The 24,275-nt window shown below is 43.7% G+C and overlaps 1 protein-coding gene across 1 annotated transcript in view; it reads left to right on the top strand.

Moving 5' to 3' along the window:
- Positions 1-24,275, top strand: part of adkb (adenosine kinase b) — a gene marked incomplete at its 5' end in the record, with an annotated part of 290,820 nt that overhangs the window by 245,419 nt on the left and 21,126 nt on the right. Inside the window, 2 exon segments of the mRNA NM_001165301.1 lie at positions 2,080-2,118; positions 19,416-19,530. Of these exon segments, the coding sequence (NP_001158773.1) occupies positions 2,080-2,118; positions 19,416-19,530 (154 nt within the window).

A 24,275-nucleotide genomic window follows, 5' to 3' on the forward strand; every position in this document is an offset into this window, starting at 1 on the left:
CAGGCATCAGCTATGTAGCCAAGTGATCATAGGGTCCAGTGTACAGCAATAGATGGAACAGGGAAGCCGCGGTGTAGTCGTTGCTACGCTAGCACGCGGCGTTTAAAGTTAGCAGGCCGGGGTAAGTAGAAGCGTCTGCTCCGACGTCCGCCAAAGGCCTGTTGAGGGCACAGCAGATGGAATTACATCTGCGGACCAGTCGTGGTGGTACGGCAGGCGCCGTGTCGACAAAGGGACCAGGCCAGATTGCAAAAGAGGTATTGTAGTTGTCGTAATTTTGTTAGCTAGCCGGGAGATGCTCAGGGCGATCTTCAGGGCTGGGTCACTCGGTGGCAGCTAGCTAGCTGTGATGATCAGGAGTAATGGTCCAGGGTTTACAGCAGGAATCCGGTGTTGTAGTAGAGAAAAACAGTCCGAGGCCGGCAGGTATTATCCAGGCTAAAAAACGGCTGGTGCCTGTGCAGAGGGTAAAGGCCACGAGCAGTGGCTAACAATGACTAAATAGCTCGTAGCTAATTAGCTCGTTAGCTCCTGATGGCTAGCTTCTGGTGGAGGTTTTGACTATAAGGTCTAAAAATAATAGCGGATCCGTGTCACATTGAGTGAGGCGGGTTACCGGAAGGTATATTTAATTTAAAAATGGAAAAGAGATTGAAAAATAAATTGAAATATATACAAAGAAGGTGAAAAATACAAAAAGTAAACGAGAGGACGACAAAACCACGTCTGCACTGCTATGTCATCTTGGGGGAAAAAATGTAATAATTCTAGTTGAATGAACATTCGAGACAAGTTGAGCAAACACGTAATATAAGTTGACTGACGCTTTTTCAAGTTAATGCTAAGTTTGGGTCAACTAAACATTTTAAGTTCAGGTAGCACTTTAATTGAACAGTTGATAAACTAAAAAAGGCTGTGTAACCAATTACTTAATAATAATTAGTTGAAACTACATTTGTTTTACTGTGTGTGTGTGTTATTAGATGAAATGACATCCAGTATCTCTGTCCCAGTAATGGGTGATCAGAGACAGAGAGGCATGCCTGTTCCCCCCTGGGCCCCATAACCCTATTGTTTCATGTCTTCTCTCCTCCCTTTTCTCTTGTCACACACACCACACACACACTCCTTCATCTCCTCCCTCTCTTCTGTGTGTAAGACCAGGTCGTCAACCCGTGTCTCCCCAAGGTCCCAACCCCAGCCCCCTTTCCATATAATCGGGTCATTTAGCATCATAGCATCGACTTATTGCTTTGTCTAAGGGTCAAAAGTGAATTGAGCGAATGGACTTGTCACTCATGATTTGTGTCCATGTTATTGCATTTCATCGTGCAACAGCTAGCCTACAGAAGCCTCTGCCCATTGACTAAACAGAGCAAATAATGTCACCTGACTGCTAGCAACCACCAAAAGTCAAGTACACTATAAATCATGCCGTTCATGGTCACTATTATTGAATTCCAGTGGTGTAAACTGGGAAACCCACAAATCTATCCATATCTATCCTCTGTGTTACAGTAGTTTCATGGCTATGCTGAAATGGTGTTGGTTGTATCCCAAGTGGCATGCTATTTCCTATATAGTGCACTACTTTTGACCCTATGGGCCCTGGTCAAAAGCAGTGCAATATAAAGAGAATAGGGTGCCATTTGAGATGCAGACGTTGTCTGTCTTCTTCTCAAGGCTGTTGCTGTAAAATGAGCCAAAGTGGGGCATTGGGATTAAATGGGTTTATGCCGTCCCCTATGAGTACAGTATTAATTCAGGGAGAAAAGTAGCACAGCAGCAGAATGGACTCAAGTTACTCCTTCAATCTCAAGTGTCAGGTCATCACACGTGTTTAGTCTGTCAGTGACTGAAGGAAGTGAGAGGTCTTGTACTGTATGCCTGAAGTGAGTATGTCCCAAATGGCACCCTATGTAGTGCACTACTTTTGACCAGACCCCTGTTGGCCCTGGTCAAAAGTAGTGTACTACATAGGGGATAGGGGGCCATTTGGGATGTGTTCACTGTGACTTCCGTTACAGCGTTGTGACTCTGTAATTAACTGTTAATTTGTGTTCTTATTTTCTATTTCAGGAGGCGGCCACTTTTGCCAAAGAGCAAGGTTTCGAGGAGGTGAGTTACCGCCGAATGCACACCACTAAACAGATCCTAAAGGTTTATTTTAGCTGATAATTTAGTTCTTTTTTGGACAGTGATTGATGTGCTATTATACTCTCCAGGCCTTGCAGCAGTTGCTATGGAAACCTGGTAGTCGTCATGGTTTCTTTGTTCAGCCATCTCTCTCTTTCTCTCTCTCTGTCTCTCTCTGTGTGTGTGTGTGTGTGTGTGTGTGTGTGTGTGTGTGTGTGTGTGTGTGTGTGTGTGTGTGTGTGTGTGTGTGTGTGTGTGTGTGTGTGTGTGTGTGTGTGTGTGTGTGTGTGTGTGTGTGTGTGTGTGTGTGTGTGTGTGTGTGTGTGTCTGTGTCTGTGTGTGTGTGTGTGTGTCTCTGTGTCTGTGTGTTATGACGCACTCCGCTAGGTCTGCACCCAACATCGCCTACAGATGTTATGTATTGAATTTTGAAAAGCCTCTTGGGAAGCTGAGAAGTTGGGCATGGTTTCAAGCCTTCTCTCTCTCTCTCTCTCTCTCTCTCTCTCTCTCTCTCTCTCTCTCTCTCTCGCTCTGCCTCTCTCGCTCTGCCTCTCTCTCTCTCTCTCGCTCTGCCTCTCTCTCTCTCGCTCTGCCTCTCTCTCTCTCGCTCTGCCTCTCTCTCTCTCGCTCTGCCTCTCTCTCTCTCTGCCTCTCTCTTTCTTGCGCGCACGCTGCCTCTCTTTTTATCTCGATCTGCTTCTCTACCTCCCTGTTCTCCCGCTCGCTCTATCTCTTTCTGAATCTCTCTCTCTGCCGCTCTCTCTCTCCATCTCTCATTTCATTTAAATTTGATAAATGCTTTATTGGCATGAATCGCTGGTTACCACTGTTGCCAAAGCAATGTATATGAAGTATTACATAAATGAACAATATGCTTGAGGAACAACAGTATATGACAACAAAAACAAGAATACATTGAGAATAATACACACAAAGAGAAAACATCTAATTGGGGGATTTAATTTATACAGGGTCTTTCTAAATGCAAAATATGCTCTCTCTGTATCTCTGCCTCTTTCTCTGGCTGCCTCTCTCTCTCTCTCTTTGGGGGCTGACAGGTTGCCTGGTTAAAAAGCTTCTCTCATTAGTATCATTACTTCCAGGGATGATATGTCTCCCCTCTCCCTGCTACAGTATAATATAGCACTAACACAAAATTGTACAGTGCCCACAGTATCCTTTTAATAACCAAATTACTGCCACCTGTGGTTTTAGATTATGTAAATTAAAATGACATAAAATATGTTTTAAGTGGGGCTGCGCATTAAATGACGAATACATGTTTAGCTTTGCCTGCCTCTTTGCTGCCTTTTCAAAAAAATCCTATATCCTGCTTTGCTTTTTAAATATCAATTAAAAAAGACAAACATGTGAAATCTGCTTTAGATGTTTTTAAGTGTTTTTCTCTTTTAAAGGTAGAGCTCTCCCTTGAATATAGTTCTTCTATGTATGAATAATTTTCATCCAGAATCACTTACGGTGTGATCAACGTGACTGGAATGGGAATGGATTCCTGATGGCCCTGACAGCTTCCACGGAGGGAGGGAGGGAGGGAGGGAGGGAAAAAGCTCACATCACAGAAAGTAAATATAAAGGGCAAAGCGTCAACTCTCCCAATACTAACCAATTCTCTGACATTTTCTGTGTCAACTTGATTTGCCAGAACACTGCAAAATTGCATCTGATGAATATGATTTTTCAGAGAACAACACTAGTATGGTACTTACAGTATTTCTAGATGGTTTCGCGGTTAAATTCGTTTTTTCTGCTTAGATTTATCTTGTTGTCATGTCACGTTTGTAAAAATGTGATTTGTGCAGCTAGGTGCTCCAAAAATATGTTAATTCACAAGATTGGCAAAGAGAAGGCAAAGGAGGATGTGCATTGGTATTTCTGCTTCCTGCTTTTTGTTTTTATAATAACCATACTAAATAATTTGTCTGCTCATCAGAAATATACATTGTAGCCATGCCAATTACTATTTCATATTTATTCATTAAAAGACTAGGTTATTTTTCTCTCGCTTCAAAACGCCATCAGCACACCTGAAAACACACTTAGCAGTCGTTCTGATTGTCATCTGTTTCCTTTAAATGGCCAGAGATGAGATGAGGTATCTGTAGACCAGCAATAATGAAATCTTTCCTAGGAACTTGTTGCATCCCAAATAGCACCCTATTCACTATAAAGTGCACTACTGGTCAAAAGTACATACATAGGGAATAGGGTGCCATTTAGGATGTACCCCTGCCTCACAAACAACCTCTCTGTATTGAGGAAGATACATATTTCAGCAGCTTTGATACAGACGCAGGAATGTAACATCCCGATAAAGCTGTCATATTATGTGGTTTTAAAAAAACTACTTCAGAGAAATGTGCCTCAGATCATCATAACCCACTAAAGTGCAGATGCTGTTGATTTAGATCCGATCAATTACTGCACAATTAATCATTCACACGTTTGCATTTGTCAGCAGTACAGTAATCCAAATTGCCGATGCAAAATGTCTCCTTAACATTTTCTAAATGCACTCATGTTGAATTGAATATGATCTGTTTTCCATATTGTGTTGTTGCCATAGGAAGTTGTTGCCAGGTAAGTCGGCTACACAAACAGGTGTAGTAACATATTGTGTTCATTGTGTGTGTTTTGCCTTCCTCAACTACCATAATAGTTACCCTACCACCCCCAACCCCTATAATAGACCCCTAAACCCCTGTTTTCCTAAACAGACTTAAACTCTTTTTAGAAACCTCTCATAAACCTTAAAGGGTTACACACCCGGGCTGTGCATTACTCCCGTGGAGATTTTTGCATTTGGTGTCTGGAGTCATTGGAGTGGCTGGCTTGTGGTTCAGTTGAGTTAGTCACAGTGACAAATTGCTTCTTTGCTGTTGCCTGTTAACAGCCTCTGTATTAACCTCTCCATTAGCACTTACTTGGAGTGTTACTCCCATTTTTCCTCTGCCCAATGTCTCGGCGAACCTCTTTAGACTGATTAACGGAGCTTTGGGAAGCATTTAGAGGTGCTAAAGCTCATCGGCTGGAGTGAGGAAGGGAGGCAGTATAGCTGGCTGGTGGTATTGGATAGGAGCCGTATCACTCTGATTACTTCCTGCTTGGCTTTATTTGGTTGCTCTAAATGTTCCTCTAAAACACTATACTGCTAGAATTGCCTGAGAAGAGACTTATTGCTGTATAAATTCTGATAATAAAATACTTAACAATTATAATGTAATGTAATATGGTCATTTAGTAGACGTTTTGAATCCAAGGCGACTTACAGAACTGTCAACATTGAGAGTAGATGTGGCCATGTGAGAAAAGAACCCACAATCCACCATTCTCTAAAGCCCAACCCACTGAGCCACTGGAACCCAATGATAAAACAGCAGCGTCGTTCATGGTCCACCCTACTGTGAGCTACTGATAGAGACATTCCACCTGCTCATAGTACATCATGATAAGTTAATAGTAAAGCAGCCATGACAGGGGTGGGTTTTTATCACTGTGATGATCAAAGGGAGGCTCACTGGAGAGTTGTGTTAGTCTCCAGGCTCCAAGATATCCAGTCTGTGCACATGCTGTCGAGAGATGGGCTGCATCCCAAATGGCACCCTATTCCCCATAGGGCTCTGGTCAAAAGTAGTGTACTATGTAGGGAATAGAGTGTCATTTGGACGCAGACAGGGCCTGCTTCAGGAGGAGAATAACATAGCCACCTAGCCGTGTCCCCTTATTCATACACGTAGCTTTGTCTAACAACAGCAAATCTTCAGCCACACTATAGGCTATCCTATATCCTAGTTTCATCGTCCCATATAGAATTTTGATTACTGCATCTGATAATGGATGCAGTTCAGCCCTATATACTTAGTTTTTTCACATTTCTACATGACAAAACAATGAGCGTTTTTAACCCTGTAATATTGATCTCTTTATCTCTTTTAATTATCACTTGATCACCTCAGCCCAGCCGAGATAGGAAACATTGACCTCTCTCAATCACTTTTGTGAACCCTCATTGACTGAAATGGCCCCTTAGCAGGCAATAAATCAAATCAAATTTGTCACATGCCTCGTAAACAACAGGAAACAAAACATAATCACTACAAGATGGTGCCGATAGAGATGGCAGCTTCGCTTCTATTTCTTAGGAAACTGTGCAGTATTTAGTTTTTTATGTATTATGTATTACATTGTTAGCCTAGAAAAACAACTGGGAAGAACTATTGGACATCAGAGAGACGTCAACTTACCAGCACAACCAGCACTACGACCAGGAATACGACTTCCCAAAGCGGATCCTTTTTCTGCACCTCCCAGGGCATTTGAACTGATTCCAGAGGCCAAAACAACACCGCCAGAGGAGAGGGTGCCGGAGCGGTCTTCTAGTGAGGCTTCGAATGCCCGCGCACCACCCACTGCTCCCGAGTATATTACTCGCTAATGTCCAGTCCGTAGTTAACCTCTTACATCTAGACGTTCCGCTAGCGGAACACCTGCTCCAATATCCAATGATAGGCGTGGCGCGAATTACAAATTCCTCAAAAATACAAAAACTTCAATTTTTCAAACATATGACTATTTCACAGCATTTTAAAGATAAGACTCTCCTTTATCTAACCACACTGTCCGATTTCAAAAAGGCTTTACAACGAAAGCAAAACATTAGATTATGTCAGCAGAGTACCAAGCCAGAAATAATCAGACACCCATTTTTCAAGCTAGCATATAATGTCACAAAAACCCAGAAGACAGCTAAATGCAGCACTAACCTTTGATGATCTTCATCAGATGACAACCCTAGGACATTATGTTATACAATACATGCATGTTTTGTTCAATCAAGTTCATATTTATATCAAAAACCAGCTTTTTACATTAGCATGTGACATTCAGAACTAGCATATCCCCCGCAAACTTCCGGCGAATTCACTAAGAATTTACTAAATTACTCACGATAAACGTTCACAAAAAGCATAACAATTATTTTAAGAATTATAGATACAGAACTCCTCTATGCACTCGATATGTCCGATTTTAAAATAGCTTTTTGGTGAAAGCACATTTTGCAATATTCTAAGTACATAGCCCAGTCATCACGGGCTAGCTATTTAGACACCCGGCAAGTTTAGCACTCACCAATATCAGGTTTACTATTATAAAAGTTTGATTACCTTTTGTTGTCTTCGTCAGAATGCACTCCCAGGACTGCTACTTCAATAACAAATGTTGGTTTGGTCCAAAATAATCCATCGTTATATCCGAATAGCGGCGTTTTGTTTGTGCGTCCCAGACACTATCTGAAATGGTAAATCAGGGTTGCGCGCATGGCGCAATTCGTGACAAAAAAATTCTAAATATTCCATTACCGTACTTCGAAGCATGTCAACCGCTGTTTAAAATCCATTTTTATGCCATTTTTCTCGTAAAAAAGCGATAATATTCCGACCGGGAATCTCCTTTTAGCTAAACAGAGGAAAGTAAACAAAGCTTTCGGTCGACGCGGGCACGAGCCTGAGTCTCACAGTACTGTAACCAGCCACTACCCAAACGCGCTACTTTTTTTCAGCCAGAGCCTGCAAAGCCACGATTCAGCTTTTTTACCGCCTTCTGAGACCCTATGGCAGCCGTAGGAAGTGTCACGGGACAGCTAAGATCCTCACTCTTCAATAAACAGAGACAAGAAGAACGACACCTTGTCAGACAGGCCACTTCCTGCCTGAAACCTTGTCAGGTTTTTGCCTGCCAAATGAGTTCTGTTATACTCACAGACACCATTCAAACAGTTTTAGAAACTTTAGGGTGTTTTCTATCCATATGTAATAAGTATATGCATATTCTAGTTACTGGGTAGGAGTGGTAACCAGATTAAATCGGGTACGTTTTTTATCCAGCCGTGAAAATACTGCCCCCTAGCCATAACAGGTTAACAAAGTCGACGAAATCTGGGCAAAAGTTGCTTTTCAATGAGGTATCCGGGATTGTAACATACAATGTTTCACGGAAGCATGGCTAGCTGGGGACATGCTGTCGGAGTCTATACAGCCAAAGGGATTTTCAGTGCATCACGCTGACTGGAATAAACATCTCTCTGGTAAGAAGAAGGGCGGGGGAGTATGTTTCATGATTAACGACTCATGGTGTAATTGTATCAACATACAGGAACTCAAGTCCTTTTGTTCAGCTGACCTAGAATTCCTCACAATCAAATAGCGACCGTATTATCTCCCAAGAGAACTCTCCTCGGTTATCGTCACAGCTGTGCATATCCCCCCGCAAGCGGATACCAAGACGGCCATCAAGGAACTTCACTGGACTTGCAAACTGGAAACTATATATCCTGAGGCATTTATTGTTGCTGGGGTTTTCCACAAAGCTAATTTGAGAACAAGGCTACCTCAATTCTATCAGAATATCGATTGCTGTACACGAGCGAGTGACACGCTCGACCATTTCTACTCTAACTTCCGCAATGCATAAAAGGCCCTCCCCCGCCCTCCTTTTGGCAAATCTGACCATGACTCCATCTTGTTGCTCCCCTCCTATAGGCAGACACTAAAACAAGAAGCGCCCGTGCTTAGGTCTATCCAACGCTGGTTTGACCAATCAAATTCCACGCTTCAAGATTGCTTCGATCACGGAGACGGGGATATGTTCCTGGTAGTCTCAGATAATAACATTGATGTATATGCTGACTCGGTGAGCCAGTTCATAAGGAAGTGTATAGGAGATGTTGTACCCACTGTGACTATTAAAACCTTCCCTAACCAGAAACCATGGATTGATGGAAGTATTCGCTCAAAGCTGAAAGCACGTACCACTGCATTTAATCTTGGCAAGGCGACTGGAAATATGACCAAATAACAAACAGTGTAGTTATTCCCTGCATAAGGCAATCAAACAAGCAAAGTGTCAGTATAGAGACAAAGTGGAGTCGCAATTCAACGGCTCAAACACGAGACGTACAGTTGAAGTCGGAAGTTTACATACACTTAGGTTGGAGTCATTAAAACAGTTTTTACAACCACTCCACAAATTTCTTGTTAACAAACTGTAGTTTTGGCAAGTCGGTTAGGACATCTACTTTGTGCATGACACAAGTCATTTTTCCAACAATTGTTTACAGACAGATTATTTCACTTATAATTAAATGTATCACAATTCCAGTGGGTCAGAAGTTTGCATACACTAAGTTGACTGTGCCTTTAAACAGCTTGGAACATTATAGAAAATTATGTCATGTCTTTAGAAGCTTCTGATAGGCTAATTGACATCATTTGAGTCACATGGAGGTGTACCTGTGGATGTATTTCAAGGCCTACATTCAAACTCAGTGCCTCTTTGCTTGACATCATGGAAAATCAAAAGAAATCAGCCAAGACCTCAGGGAAAAAAATGTAGACCTCCACAAGTCTGGTTCATCCTTGGGAGCAATTTCCAAACGCCTGAAGGTACCACGTTCATCTGTACAAACAATAGTGCGCAAGTATAAAGACCATGGGACCACGCAAACATCATACCGGCTCAAGAAGGAGATGCGTTCTGTCTCCTAGAGATGAACAAACTTTGGTGCGAAAAGTGCAAATCAATCCCAGAACAACAGCAAAGGACCTTGTGAAGATGATGGAGGAAACAGGTCCAAAAGTATCTATATCCACAGTAAAATGAGTCCTATATCGACATAACCTGAAAGGCCGCTCACATGGAAGAATCCACTGCTCCAAAACCACCATAAAAAAGCCAGACTACGGTTTGCAACTGCACATGGGGACAAAGATCGTACTTTTGGAGAAATGTCCTCTGGTCTGATGAAACAAAAATATATAGTGACCATCGTTATGTTTGGAGGAAAAAGGGGGAGGCTTGCAAGCCGAAGAACATCATCCCAACCGTGAAGCACGGGGGTGGCAGCAACATGTTGTGGGGGTGCTTTGCTGCAGGAGGGACTGGTGTACTTCACAAAATAGATGGCGTCATGAGGCAGAAAAATGATGTGGATATATTGAAGCAAAATCTCAAGACATCAGTCAGGAAGTTAAATCTTGGTTGCAAATGGGTCTTCCAAATGGACAATGACCCCAAGCATACTTCCAAAGTTGTGGCAAAATGGCTTAAGGACAACAAAGTCAATGTATTGGAGTGGCCATCACAAAGCCTTCACCTCAATCCTATAGAAAATTTGTGGGCAGAACTGAAAAAGCGTGTGCGAGCAAAGAGGCCTACAAACCTGACTTAGTTACACCAGCTCTGTCAGGAAGGATTGGGCCAAAATTCACCCAAATTATTGTGGGAAGCTTGTGGAAGGCTACCCGAAACGTATGACCCGAAGGTAAACAATTTAAGGGCAATGCTACCAAATACTAATTGAGTGTATGTAAACTTCTGACCCACTGGGATTGTGATGGTGATGAAATAAATAAAAGCTGAAATAAATCATTCTCTCTACTATTATTCTGAAATGTCACATTCTTAAAATAAAGTGGTGATCCTAACTGACCTAAAACAGGGACTTCTTACTAGGATTAAATGTCAGGAATTGTGAAAAACAGAGTTTAAATGTATTTGGCTAAGGTGTATGTAAACTTCCGACTTCAAATGTATGTGGCAGAGTCTACAGACAATCACGGATTACAAAAAGAAAACCAGCCCCTTCCCGGACATCGGCGTCTTGCTTCCAGACAAATTAAACAACTTCTTTGCACACTTTGAGGACAATACAGTGCCACCGATGCGACCTGCTACCAAAGACTGTGGGCTCTCCTCAGTTGCTGACCTGAGTAAAACATTTAAACGTGTTAACCCTTGCAAGGCTGCTGGCCCAGACGGCATCCTTAGCTGCGTCCGCAGAGCATGCGCAGACCAGCTGGCTGGTGTGTTTACAGACATATTCAATCAATCCCTATCCCAGTCTGCTGTCCCCACTTGCTTCAAGATGGCCACCATTGTTCCTGTTCCCAAGAAAGCTAAGGTAACTGAACTAAAAATGACTATCGCCCCGTAGCATTCACTTCTGTCGTCATGAAGTGCTTTGAGAGACTACTCTAGGATCATATCACCTCCACCCTACCTGTCACCCTAGACCCACTTCAATTTGCTTACCGCCCCAATAGGTCCACAGACGATGTAATCAACATCACACTGCACTGTAAGAATGCTGTTCATTGACTACAGCTCAACATTCAACACCATAGTACTCTCCAAGCTCATCATTAAGCTTGAGACCCTGGGTCTCGACCATGCCCTGTGCAACTGGGTCCTGGACTTCCTGACGGGCCGCCCCCAAGTGGTGAAGGTAGGAAACATCTCCACTCCGCTGATCCTCAACACTGGGGCCCACAAGGTTGCGTTCTCAGCCCCCTCCTGTACTCCCTGTTCACCCACGACTGCATGGCCATGCACGCCTCCAACTCAATCATCAAGTTTGCAGATGACACAACAGCTTGATTACCAACAACAACGATACAGCCTATAGGTAGGAGGTGAAGGCACTCAGTGTGGTGTCAGGAAAATAACCTCTCACTCAATGTCTGCAAAACAAAAGAGATTATTAAAAAAAAATCACATTTATTTAACCAGGTAGGCAAGTTGAGAACAAGTTCTCATTTACAATTGCGACCTGTCCAAGATAAAGCAAATCAGTTCGACACATACAACAACACAGAGTTACACATGGAGTAAAACAAACATACAGTCAATAATACAGTAGAAAAATAAGTCTATATACAATGTTAGCAAATGAGGTGAGGTAAAGGCAAAAAAGGCCATGGTGGCAAAGTAAATACAATATAGCAAGTAAAACACTGGAATGGTAGATTTGTAGTGGAAGAAAGTGCAAAGTAGAAATATAAATAATGGGGTTCAAAGGAGCAAAATAAATAAATAAATAAATACAGTAGGGGAAGAGGTGGTTGTTTGGGCTAAATTATAGATGGGCTATGTGCAGGTGCAGTGATCTGTGAGCTGCTCTGACAGCTGGTGCTTAAAAGCTAGTGAGGGAGATAAATGTTTCCAGTTTCAGAGATTTTTGTAGTTCGTTCCAGTCATTGGCAGCAGAGAACTGGAAGGAGAGACGGCCAAAGGAGGAATTGGCTTTGGGTGTGACCAGAGAGATATACCTGCTGGAGCGCGTGCTACAGGTGGGTGCTGCTATGGTGACCAGTGAGCTGAGATAATGGGGGACTTTACCTAGCAGGGTCTTGTAGATGACCTGGAGCCAGTGGGTTTGGCGACGAGTATGAAGCGAGGGCCAGCCAACGAGAGCGTACAGGTTGCAGTGGTGGGTAGTATATCAGGCTTTGGTGACAAAACGGATGGCACTGTAATAGACTGCATCCAGTTTATTGAGTAGGGTACTTGGCGGTGGCTCTGGTTTGGGGCGTAGCCCCCACACCGCCCGCTGATCCCCCCGCTTCTGTGTTGTCGGAGGAACCAGACCGTGGATCATCGCCGGAGGCTCTGAACTGCCGACCGCCGCTGAAGACTCCGGGCTGCAGACCGTCGCTGAAGACTCTGGCCTGCAGACCGTCGCTGGAGGCTCCGGACTGAGGAGCGTCGCTGGAGGCTCCGGACTGAGGAGCGTCGCTGGAGGCTCCGGACTGGGGAGCGTCGCTGGAGGCTCCGGACTGGGGAGCGTCGCTGGAGGCTCCGGACTGAGGAGCGTCGCTGGAGGCTCCGGACTGAGGAGCGTCGCTGGAGGCTCCGGACTGGGGAGCGTCGCTGGAGGCTCCGGACTGGGGAGCGTCGCTGGAGGCTCCGGACTGGGGAGCGTCGCTGGAGGCTCCGGACTGAGGAGCGTCGCTGGAGGCTCCGGAATGGGGAGCGTCGCTGGAGGCTCCGGACTGGGGAGCGTCGCTGGAGGCTCCGGACTGAGGAGCGTCGCTGGAGGCTCCGGACTGGGGAGCGTCGCTGGAGGCTCCGGACTAGAGAGCGTCGCTGGAGGCTCCGGACTGGAGAGCGTCGCTGGAGGCTCCGGACTGGAGAGCGTCGCTGGAGGCTCCGGACTGGAGAGCGTCGCTGGAGGCTCCGGACTGGAGAGCGTCTCTGTAGGTTCCGGACTGGGGACCGTCGCTGCAGGCTCCGTGCCATGGATCATCCCTACAGGTTCCACGCCATGGATCATCACTGGAGGCTTTGTGCCATGGATCATCACTGGAGGCTCCGGGCTATGGATTATCACTGGAGGCTTCGTGCCATGGATCATCCCTACAGGCTCCGGGCCATGGATCATCACTGGAGGCTTCGTGCCATGGATCATCCCTACAGGCTCCGGGCCATGGATCATCACTGGAGGCTTTGTGCCATGGATTATCACTACAAGCTCCGGGCCATGGATCATCACTGGAGGCTTCGAACCATTGATCATCACTGGAGGCTTCCTACATGAAGCTGGAACCGGTCTCACCGGACTGGGGAGACGCACAGGAGACTGGGTGCGCAGAGCAGGCACAGGGTATACTGGGCCATGGAGGTGCACTGGAGACCAGATACGCTGAGCCGGCGCACTTCTTCCTGGCTGACGGCCAACTCTAGCACGGCAACGGTGAGGAGTTTGTACCAAGGCTGTGACTGCGCATGGGCGACAAAGTGTGCATCACCGCATACCATGGTCCTTGTTCAGTCACTCGCTCCCCACGGTAAGCACGGGGAGTTGGCTCAGGTCTTAAAACCGCCTTAGCCAATCTACCCGTGTGCCCCCCCCCAAAAAGAAAATTGCCGCTGCCTCTCGGGCCTCCGTTGTTGCCTTGCCTGTCGATCTCATCGCTGTACCTCCCTCGCTGCTTCCACCTGTTCACATGGTAGGCAATCCCTTCCGGCCTGGATCTCCTCCCACGTCCAGGATCCTTTGCCGTCCAGGATGTCCTCCCATGTCCAGTCCATCGGCCCACGCTGCTTGGTCCCTTGGTGGTGGGATCTTCTGTCACGATCGTCAAATGGAGTGGACCAAAGCACAGCATGGTAAGTGTTCATCATTGTATTTATTTTACCTCAGAACACTACAAACAAAAGAATAAACAATGATAACGACCATCACGTCTTGTAGAGACAAGCAGTACAAAATTAAAGATCCCACAACTACAGGTGGGGAAAGGCTGCCTAAGTATGATTCCTAATCAGAGACAACGATAGACAGCTGCCTCTGATTAGGAACCATACTCGGCTCAAAACAAAGAAATAGACATCATAGAATGCCCACCCCACACCCTGACCTAACCACATAGAGAAACAAACACTCTCTCAGGTCAGGGCGTGACATTTGGCAGATCATTTTTGAAAAAAAGGGTCCAGATTGTCTAGCCCGGCCGATTTGTAGGGGTCCAGATTTTCCAGCTCTTTCAGAACATCAGCTGACTGGATTTGGGAGAAGGAGAAATGGGGAAGGCTTGGGCGAGTAGCTGTGGGGGGTGCAGTGCTGTTGACCGCAGTAGGGGTAGCCAGGTGGAAAGCATGATGATGATGATCGTGGATTTCAGGAAACAGCAAAGGGAGCACCCCTCTATCCACATTGACGGGACAGCAGTGGAGAAGGTGGAAAGTTTTAAGTTCCTCTGTGTTCATATCACCGACAAACTGAAATGGTCCACGCACACAGAGTGGTGAAGAAGGCGCAACAGTGCCTCTTCAACCACAGGAGGCTGAAAAAATGTGGCTTGTCACCAAAAACCCTCACAAACTTGTACAGGTGCACAATTGAGAGCATCCTGTCGGGCTGTATCGCCGCCTGGTACAGCAATTGCACCGCCCACAATCCCAAGGCTCTCCAGAGGGTGGTGTGGTCTGCACAACGCATCACCGTGGGCAAACTACCTGCCCTCCAGTACACCTACAACATCCGATGTCACAGGAAGGAAAAAAGATCATCAAGGACAATAACAACCTCAGTCACTGCCTGTTTACCACGCTTCCATCCAGAAGGCGAGGTCAGTACAGGTGCATCAAAGCTGGGACAGAGAGATTGAAAAACAGCTTCTTTCTAAAAGCCATCAGAGACTTGATATCATTGGCCACTTTAATAAATGGAACACTAGTCACTTTAATAATGCCACTTTAAGAATGTTTAAATATCTCTCATTACTCGTCTCAGATGTATATAATGTATACTCTATCCTTCACTATCTCTTCTTTACTATCTATTGCATCTTAGCCGTTCTGTCACTGCTCATACATATATTTTATACTTATATATTCTTATCCCATTCCTTTACTAGATTGTGTGTATTAAGGTTTTGTTGTGGAATTTGTTAGATATTAGCTGTTTGATACTGCTGCACTGTCTGATCTAGAAGCATAAGCATTTCGCTACACTCGCAATAACATCTGCTAACCATGTGTATGTGGCCAATACAATTTGATTTGAGTAGACAGTGAAATGCTCGCTTACAGGCCCTTCCCAACAATGCAGAGAAAAAGAGAAATAATAGAAAAATAACACAAGGAATAAATACTCAGTGAGTAACATTAATTTAGCTGTATACACAGGGTACCAGTACCGAGTCAATGTGCAGGGGTAAGAGGTAATTTAGGTAGATGTACAGTTCCAGTGAAAAATTTGGACACACCTACTCATTCCAGGCTTTTTCTTTATTTTACTATTTTCTACATTGTAGAATAATAGTGAAGACATCAAAACTCTGAAATAACACATATGGAATCATGTAATAACCAAAAAAGTGTTAACCTTTTCACACGTACCAACAAACGGGTGTGATCATTCCACAGTGGTCCCTGCAATGTATGCTCAAACCGGTGTGATTAGAATGTCCAGTTTCGATTGACGCAACAATCAGCATTTGAGCTGGCCATACTGTTTTTTCACAAACATTTTGCACAAACACAGTCCTTAGAAAGTTATATCCAGAATGTGACCAGTTTATTTCTGGATGCAATGTTCAGACATTCACATAAGTAGCTTCAGCATAACACAAACATCCAAACCGGAAAATGTAGGCTACATTTATCCTAACGCTAACTGAGGAAAGATTGACGTAACACAAGCGGTCTCATATTTTTATAACTCTCGAGCGACAGAAACTACAATATGAATTAGCTAATAGCAATTACTATTTATAATTAATCACATCACGGGTGAGCTCACAATTGATCGAAATAATTGAGTAAAACACTTTCTAGAAATCGAAAGTAATCGATAGGTAGTTAGTGCCCGCCGCCATGTTTTTTTTTTCTCACATCAACCAAAGATAATAAGAGGAGACAAGATGAGTTTGGTCTGTTTATACTATGCATGTTGAAGGGGGTGTGTCGTCTATGATCATTCACTTCCCTTCATTCACTCCCGGAAGTTTACCCGAAAGATGAGTGAACCATTCCTTCACCTCATTATAACATCTTTGGTCTGACAGAATGCATTGTGTAATGTCACCCAGAATGCATTGTAAAATGTCAACAAACATGGTGCCACACATAGCTGGCAAATAGCTTAGCATTAGCTTATTATAATCAGTACAACATTCAACAAATTATTTTACACACATCATAGGTGTCCATTACAATATATGGAATAATCGGAATGCATTATTTGTGACCAGTACTTGAAAACGTGAATAAAACTGTAAATACATTATGTTACGTACATACATATGCGCCTACAGTAGAAACGACAACACGATATACAGAAAATAAGGAACTTACTTTGATAGGAACACACACGTCTAAAGTTATTATTTGTAAGGAAACAACAAGGAAGGCAACGAGAGCGCCAGCCAGAAAATGTTCCAATTCGTGCAAGACTGCGCAAATGCTTGGTCTGCGCAAACATTGGTGAAGTGCTTGGGCTCTTCTCGAAGAGAGAAGTTTGTCCGGCTCAGTAAAGCCTCAAACATAAATTGTCCGCAACGCTGAAATGGGCTACTTCTATGTGAAGTAATGAGGAGAAAGAACACACCTCAATTTAAACTGTTGTTAGAAAATACAACTTGTTAGAAAATTATTTTAAATTCACTAGTTGAAACATAGCCTATAGATAATTAGCAGGCAGCGAGTATAAAACAACTCACGCTGGGGCGACCATTTGGAACTCACATATGAAAAGGTTTAACAAATCAAAATATATTTTACATTTGAGATTCTTCAAAGTAGCCCCCCTGTGCCTTGATGACAGCTTTGTACACTCTTGGCATTCTCTCAACCAGCTTTACCTGGAATACTTTTCCATCAGTCGAAGGAGTTCCCACATATGCTGAGCATTTGTTGGATGCTTTTCCTTCACTGCGGTCCAACTCATCCCAAACCATCTCAATTGGGTTGAGGTCAGGTGATTGTGGATGCCAGGTCATCTGATGCAGCACTCTATCACTCTCCTTCTTGGTCAAATTATCACGTCCTGGCCATAGAGAGGTTTTTATTCTCTATTTTGGTTAGGCCAGGGTGTGACTAGGGTGGGCATTCTATGTCCTTTTTTCTATGTTTTGTATTTCTTTGTTTTGGCCAGGTATGGTTCTCAATCAGGGACAGCTGTATTCCTCTGATTGGGAGCCATACTTAGGCAGCCTGTTTTCTTTTGGGTTTTGTGGGTGGTTAATTTCTGTTTCGTGTTGCTTACCTGAAGGAACTGTTTGGCTGTCGTTTTTTGTTTCTTTGTATATGTTCTCAGTACAATAAATACATGATGAGCACTCAACACGCTGCGCCTTGGTCTACTCCCTTCGACGGCCGTTACACAAATAGCCCTTACACAGCCTGGAAGTGTGTTTTGGATCATTGGCCTGTTGAAAAACAAATGCTAGGCCCACTAAGCACAAACCAGATGGGATGGCGTATCGCTGCAGAATGCTGTCGTAGGTGTCACCAGCAAAGCACCCCCACACCTCCTCCTCCGTTCTTCACGGTGGGAACCACACATGCCGAGATCATCCATTCACCTACTCTGCGTCTCACAAAGACACGGCGGTTGGAACCAAACATCTCAAATTTGGACTCATCAGACAGATTTCCACCGGTCTAATGTCCATTGCTTGTGTTTCTTGGCCCAAGCAAGTTTCTTCTTCCTATTGGTGTCCTTTAGTAGTGGTTTCTTTGCAGCAATTCGACCATGAAGGCCTGATTCACACACTCCTTTGAACAGTTGAGATGTGTCTGTTACTTGAACTCTGTGAAGCATTTATTTGGGCTGCAATCTGATATGCAGTTAACTCTAATCAACTTATTCTCTGCAGCAGAGGTCAGTTTCATCATAGCGCTTGATGGTTTTGCAACTGACCTTCATGTCTAAGATTTATTTTTATTTATTTAACTGGGCAAGTCAGTTTAGAACACATTCTTATTTACAATGAAAGCCTACCCCAGCCAAACCCTAACCTGGACGACACTGGGCCAATTGTGCACCGTCCTATGGGACTCCCAATCACGGCCAGTTGTGATACAGCCTGGAATCGAACCAGGATCTATAGTGACGCCTCTTGCACTGAGATGCAGTGCCTTAGACCGCTGCGCCACTCGGGAGCCCTAATGTTGTACTGTCGTTTCTCTTTGCTTATGGCAACTGTTCTTGCCATAATATGGACTTGGTCTTTTACCAAATAGGGCTATCTTCTGTATACCACCCCTACCTTGTCACAACACAACTGATTGGCTCAAACGCATTAAGAAGGAACTAAATTCCACAAGTTAACTTTTAACAAGGCACACCTGTTAATTGAAATGCATTCCAGATGACTACCTCATGAAGCTGGTTGAGAGAATGCCAAGAGTGTGTAAAGCTGTCATCAAGGCAAAGGGTGGCTCCTTTGAATAATCTCAAATATAAAATATGTTTTGATTTGTTTAACACTTTTTTAGTTACTACATGATTCCATATGTGTTTCTACAATAGTAAAAATAAAGAAAAACCCTTGGATGAGTAGGTGTGTCCAAACTTTTGACTGGTACTGTACATATTACCTCAATTACCTTGACTAACTTGTACTCCCGCACATTGACACGGTAGCGGTACCCCCTGTATATTGCCTCGTTACTGTTATTTTATTGTTGCTCTTTTATTTTTTTACTTTAGTTTATTTAGTAAATATTTCTTATCTGCGTTGTTGGTTAAGGGCTTGTAAGTAAGCATTTCATGGTAAGGTTTACACCTGTTGTACTCGACGCATGTGACAAATACAGTTTGATTTGAAAATGGCACAATTGGCCAGGAGCCCGTAAAACGGACACTATTCCCTGCAGCGCCATTATGGCCACCACAGTAAGGCCGTGTGGTGTGTTCATTTGGTTAATGTAGCAGGTTCTTGCTATTTCAACCCAATCATATAATTTCTCCACAGACGGATGACATTGCAGAGATTGCCAGGAGGGCCCAGAGCCTGCCGAAGGTCAACAAGAAGAGACAACGAGTGGTGGTCTTCACTCAGGGCAAGGACGATACTGTGGCCACTATCGGTAGGCAAACAGCTTTTCCTAAAATAAATGTAGGTACTTAAAGCCAACAGGTATAATGCGTTATTATGCAGTTATAACACATTGTAAGACTTGTCATGAGCATGTATGACCCCTTTATAATGCCTAATTAGTTATAATCATCTCATAATAATCCTAACTAATTCATTTTTTTTCACGCTCCATTCTCTCTATTATTGTAGAGAACTTATAGCCTCGTACGACCATCGTGATCTTGTGTGATTGAATGGTCCATGTAAGGCATCTCTGGCCTTGACTCAAACCACATCTTGCACAATTTCAGAGTATTGCTTTAAATACATGTTGATAGATGACTGCTGTTCACTGAAACAATGCCATGGGAGTCGCTTCAGGGCAACAATATTTACTTTTATTTTTAGCTTGACAATGAATATTGAACGTTACATTTTCTGAGAAAAGGATTTGTATGTCCCAAGTGGCACCATATTGCACTATATCAGGAATATGGTGCCATTTGGGTCTCACCCTTTGTGATACGCTCTTCTGACAATCGTAGTTTAAGAACGGTTGAAGGAGAGCATGGAACAGGCATTGATTTGGGAAGTAGAATTGTTTTATTTTCTGTTTTTTGGGCAGATTCCAGAACAGTCCTTAGTAGGGCTGGGAATTGCCAGGGACCTCGCGATACAATATGATCACAATACTTGGGTGCCAATACTATATGTATTGCGTTTCTATACTCAGAGGCCAGTTTATTAGGTATGCCACCCTATTCATGAAAATGGTTCACACCAACAGACAGTGTGTCATGTGGCTTGTTATATAAAGCAGGCATTTGGTGACATTCAGTTACTGTTCGATTGAACGTTAGAATGGGCTAAACAAGTGACCTAAGCGACTTTGAATGTGGTATTATCGTCAGTGCCAGGTGCGCCGGTTCTAGTGTCTCAGAAATGTCCGGCCTCCTGGGATTTTCACACACGACAGTGTCTAGGGTTTACCAAAAATGGTGCGACAAATGAAAAACTTCCAGTAAGCGGCAGTCCTGTGGGTGAAAACAGCTCGTAGATGAGAGGTCGAAGGAGTATGGCAAGAATCATGCAAGCGAACATCAGGGCCACAAACAGGCCCTATCCTGCCTGGTGTCAACGGTACAGGCTGGTGTCTGTGGTATAAGGTTGTGGGGAAGGTTTTCCTGGCACACATTAGGCCCCTTGATACCAATTCAGCAATGTTTCCATGCCCCAAAGAATTCAGGCTGTTCTGGAGGCAAAGAGGGGTCTGACCCAGTACTAGACGGGCGTACCTGATTTATTACGATTCTATATGTATTACGATTCAATGTTCCAAACATATTGCTTACTACATGTCTGCTGTAGGACAACAGAGAGACATAATAAAAATGAGTTTTGATCAGTCATGGAAATAAAAGTGCTGAAAACATGTTGGCTCACATTTAAAAAGAAGATTGTGGCCAAGCTGTAGGAGGAGAAATACCAAAGTTTTGGTGAAGGTACAGCCGACAAGTGCTAGCTAACATTAACTACCTGGCAAAAACATTTTAACAAAATTAATACTTGCAGTCATAGAATCGATATAATATCGTAAAAATTAATATTGCGATACTCTACTTAGTGATTTAAAAGTGTTAACTCTTTCTTTTTCACACCTCTTTCCTTTTTTCGCCATTAGGCTACAGGAGAGTAAAACTGCTATCCTGGCATATTTGTTAGCTGTGTTAGGGAACATTAGAAGGATGGTGTCGCCTCCCGAGTGGCGCAGCAGTCTAAGACACCGCATTGCAGTGCTGAGGCGTCAATAGAGTCTAGGGTTCGATCCCAGGCTGTGTCACAGCTGGCCGTGACCGTAAGTCCCATAGGGTGGTGCACAATTGGCCTAGCGTTGTCCAAGTTAGGGGATGGTTTGGCTGAGGGGCTTTCCTTGGCTCATGGTGCTCTAGCGACTCATTGTGGGGGCTGGACGCCTGCAAGCTGACTACAGTCGTCAGTTGAACGGTGTTTCCTCCGACACATTGGTGTGGCTGGCTTCCGGGTTAAGCGAGCATGTGTTTAGAAGCAGCGAGGCTTGGTGGGTAATGTTTCGAAGGACCCTTTGCCTCTCCTGAGCCCGTTGGGGAGTTGCAGCGATGAGAAAAAAATCGCTATTGGATATCAAGAAATTGGGGAGAAGGGGGGTAACATTTTTGTATTTTTTTACGGATGTTTCATCGTATCAGAGCAGGGCTTGGGTTTGCAATCCTGCCGGGGGTAAAGCTATGTGGAGAGAGATGATGGTTTCTGATTACAGAGCCTTTGGCTTTGTTGGGAGCCACGGGGTGTCTTTCCTCGTTGTCCTTGCAGTTCAGACTACTGAGACGACGTGCACAGGAGATATACAGTACCAGTCAAATATTTGGACACACCTACTCATTCAAGGGTTTTTCTTTCTTTCTTTTCTACATTGTAGAATAATAGTGACGACATCAAAACTATGAAATAACATATATGGAATCATGTAGTAACCAAAACATTGTTAAACAAATCAAAATATGTTTTATATTTTAGATTCTTCAAAGTAGCCCCCCTTTGCCTTGTTGACAACTTTGCACACAACTTTGCACACTTGGTATTTTCTCAACCAGTTTCACCTGGAATACTTTTCCAACAGTCTTGAAGGAGTTCCCACATATGTTGAGCACTTATTGGCTGCTTTTCCTTCACTCTGCGGCCCAACTCAGCCCAAACCATCTCAATTGGGTTGAAGTCAGGTGATTGTGGAGGCCAGGTCATCTGATGCAGCACTCCATTACACTTCTTCTTAGTCAAATAGCCCTTACACAGCCTGGAGGTGTGTTGGGTCATTGTCCTATTGAAAAACAAATGCTAGTCCCACTTAGGGTTGCAGATTTTGTCGACTATTAAGAGGTGGAATTTTTCAGTGGGAATTAACGGAAATATTTGGGAATTGACGGGAATATATGGGAATTAACGGAAATATATGCAAATTAATATTAATATTAATTTAAATGTAGATGTTTTTTGCGTTGGATATATTTACCATATCATATGGAGAAAGAAACATAAACCTTTTACATTTTATTTTTTATTTAACTAGGCAAGTCAGTTAAGAACAAATTCTTATTTACAATGACGGCCTACCAAAAGGCAAACGGCCTCCTGCGGGGATGGGGGCCTGGGATAAAAAAAAACAATGTAAAAAAGACAATATAAATATAGGACAAAACACACATCACAACAAGAGAGACAACACTACATAAAGAGAGACCTAAGACAACAACATAGCAAGGCAGCAACACATGACAACACAGGATGGTAGCAACACAACATAACAACAACATGGTAGCAACACAACATGGTAGCAGCACAAAACATGGTACAAACATTATTGGGCACAGACAATAGCACAAAGGGCAAGAAGGTAAAGACAACAATACATCACACAAAGCAGCCAGAACAGTCAATAAGAGTGTCCATCATAGAGTCTTTGACTGAAGAGATAAAACTGTCCAGTTTGAGTGTTTGTTGCAGCTCGTTCCAGTCGCTAGAGACACCAATACTCCTTAGCCGGCCCACAAGAATGGAATGGTCTACTGTATCAAAAGCTTTGGCCAAGTCAATAAAAATAGCAGCACAATTTTACTTAGAATCAAGCGCAATGGTGACATTATTGAGGACCTTTAAGGTTGCTGTGACACATCCATAACCTGAGCGGAACCAGATTGCATACTTGAGAGAATACTATAGACATCAAGAAAGCCAGTCAGTTGATTATTGACAAGTTTTTCCAACACTTTTGAAATAGAAATAGGCCTATAACAGTTAGGATCAGCTTGATCTCCCCCTTTAAATAAAGGACGAACCATGGCTGCCTTCTAAGCAATGGGAACCTCCCCAGAAAGGAGACACAGGTTAAAAAGGTTGGAGATTGGCTTGGCGATGATAGGGGAAGCAACCTTAAAGAAGAAAGTGTCTAAACCATCTGATGCAGATCATTTTCTGGGGTCATGTTTAAGGAGCTCCTTTAGCACCTCGGACTCGGTGACTGCCTGCAGGGAGAAACTTTGTAGCGGGGCAGGGGAAAAAGAGGGAGAAGCATCGGGATAGTCGCATTAGAAGGGGTGGGAGATGAGGAAATGTTAGACGGGCAAGGAGGCATGGCTGAGTCAAATAGGAATCCTGACTTAATGAAGTGGTGATTAAAGAGCTCAGCGATGTGCGTCTTGTCAGTAACAACCACATCATCAACATTAAGGGGCATGGGCAGCTGTGAGGACGAGGGTTTATTCTCCAGGTCTTTAACAGTTTTCCAGAACTTCTTGGGTTTAGACCCACAGAGAAAGAACTGCTCTTTTAAGTAACTAACTTCGGCCTTCCGGATAGCCTGAGTGCACTTCTTTCTCATTTGCCTGAACGATAGCCTGTCAGCCTGAGTATGCGTATGCCGAGCCTTTCGCCAAATGCAGTTCTTGAGGTGGAGTAACTCTGCAAGATCACGGTCGAACCAGGGGCTGAACCTGTTTTTAATTCAAATTTTCTTTATGGGGGTGTGTTTGTTAACAATAACACTGAAAAGATTAAAAAAGAAGGTCCATGGGTCTTCAACAGAGGGGATCAAGCTGATTCTATACCATTTTACAGAGACCAGTTCATGAAGGAAGGCTTGCTCATAAAAAAAAATTTGCAAACGTCTATGACAAATCAGGACATATCATGTCACTGAGCAGCCATTACGAACACAGGCTGTAA

Source organism: Salmo salar, chromosome 01 (genome assembly GCF_965601325.2).
Source record: "Salmo salar chromosome 01, fSalSal1, whole genome shotgun sequence".
Classification (NCBI taxonomy): domain Eukaryota; kingdom Metazoa; phylum Chordata; class Actinopteri; order Salmoniformes; family Salmonidae; genus Salmo; species Salmo salar.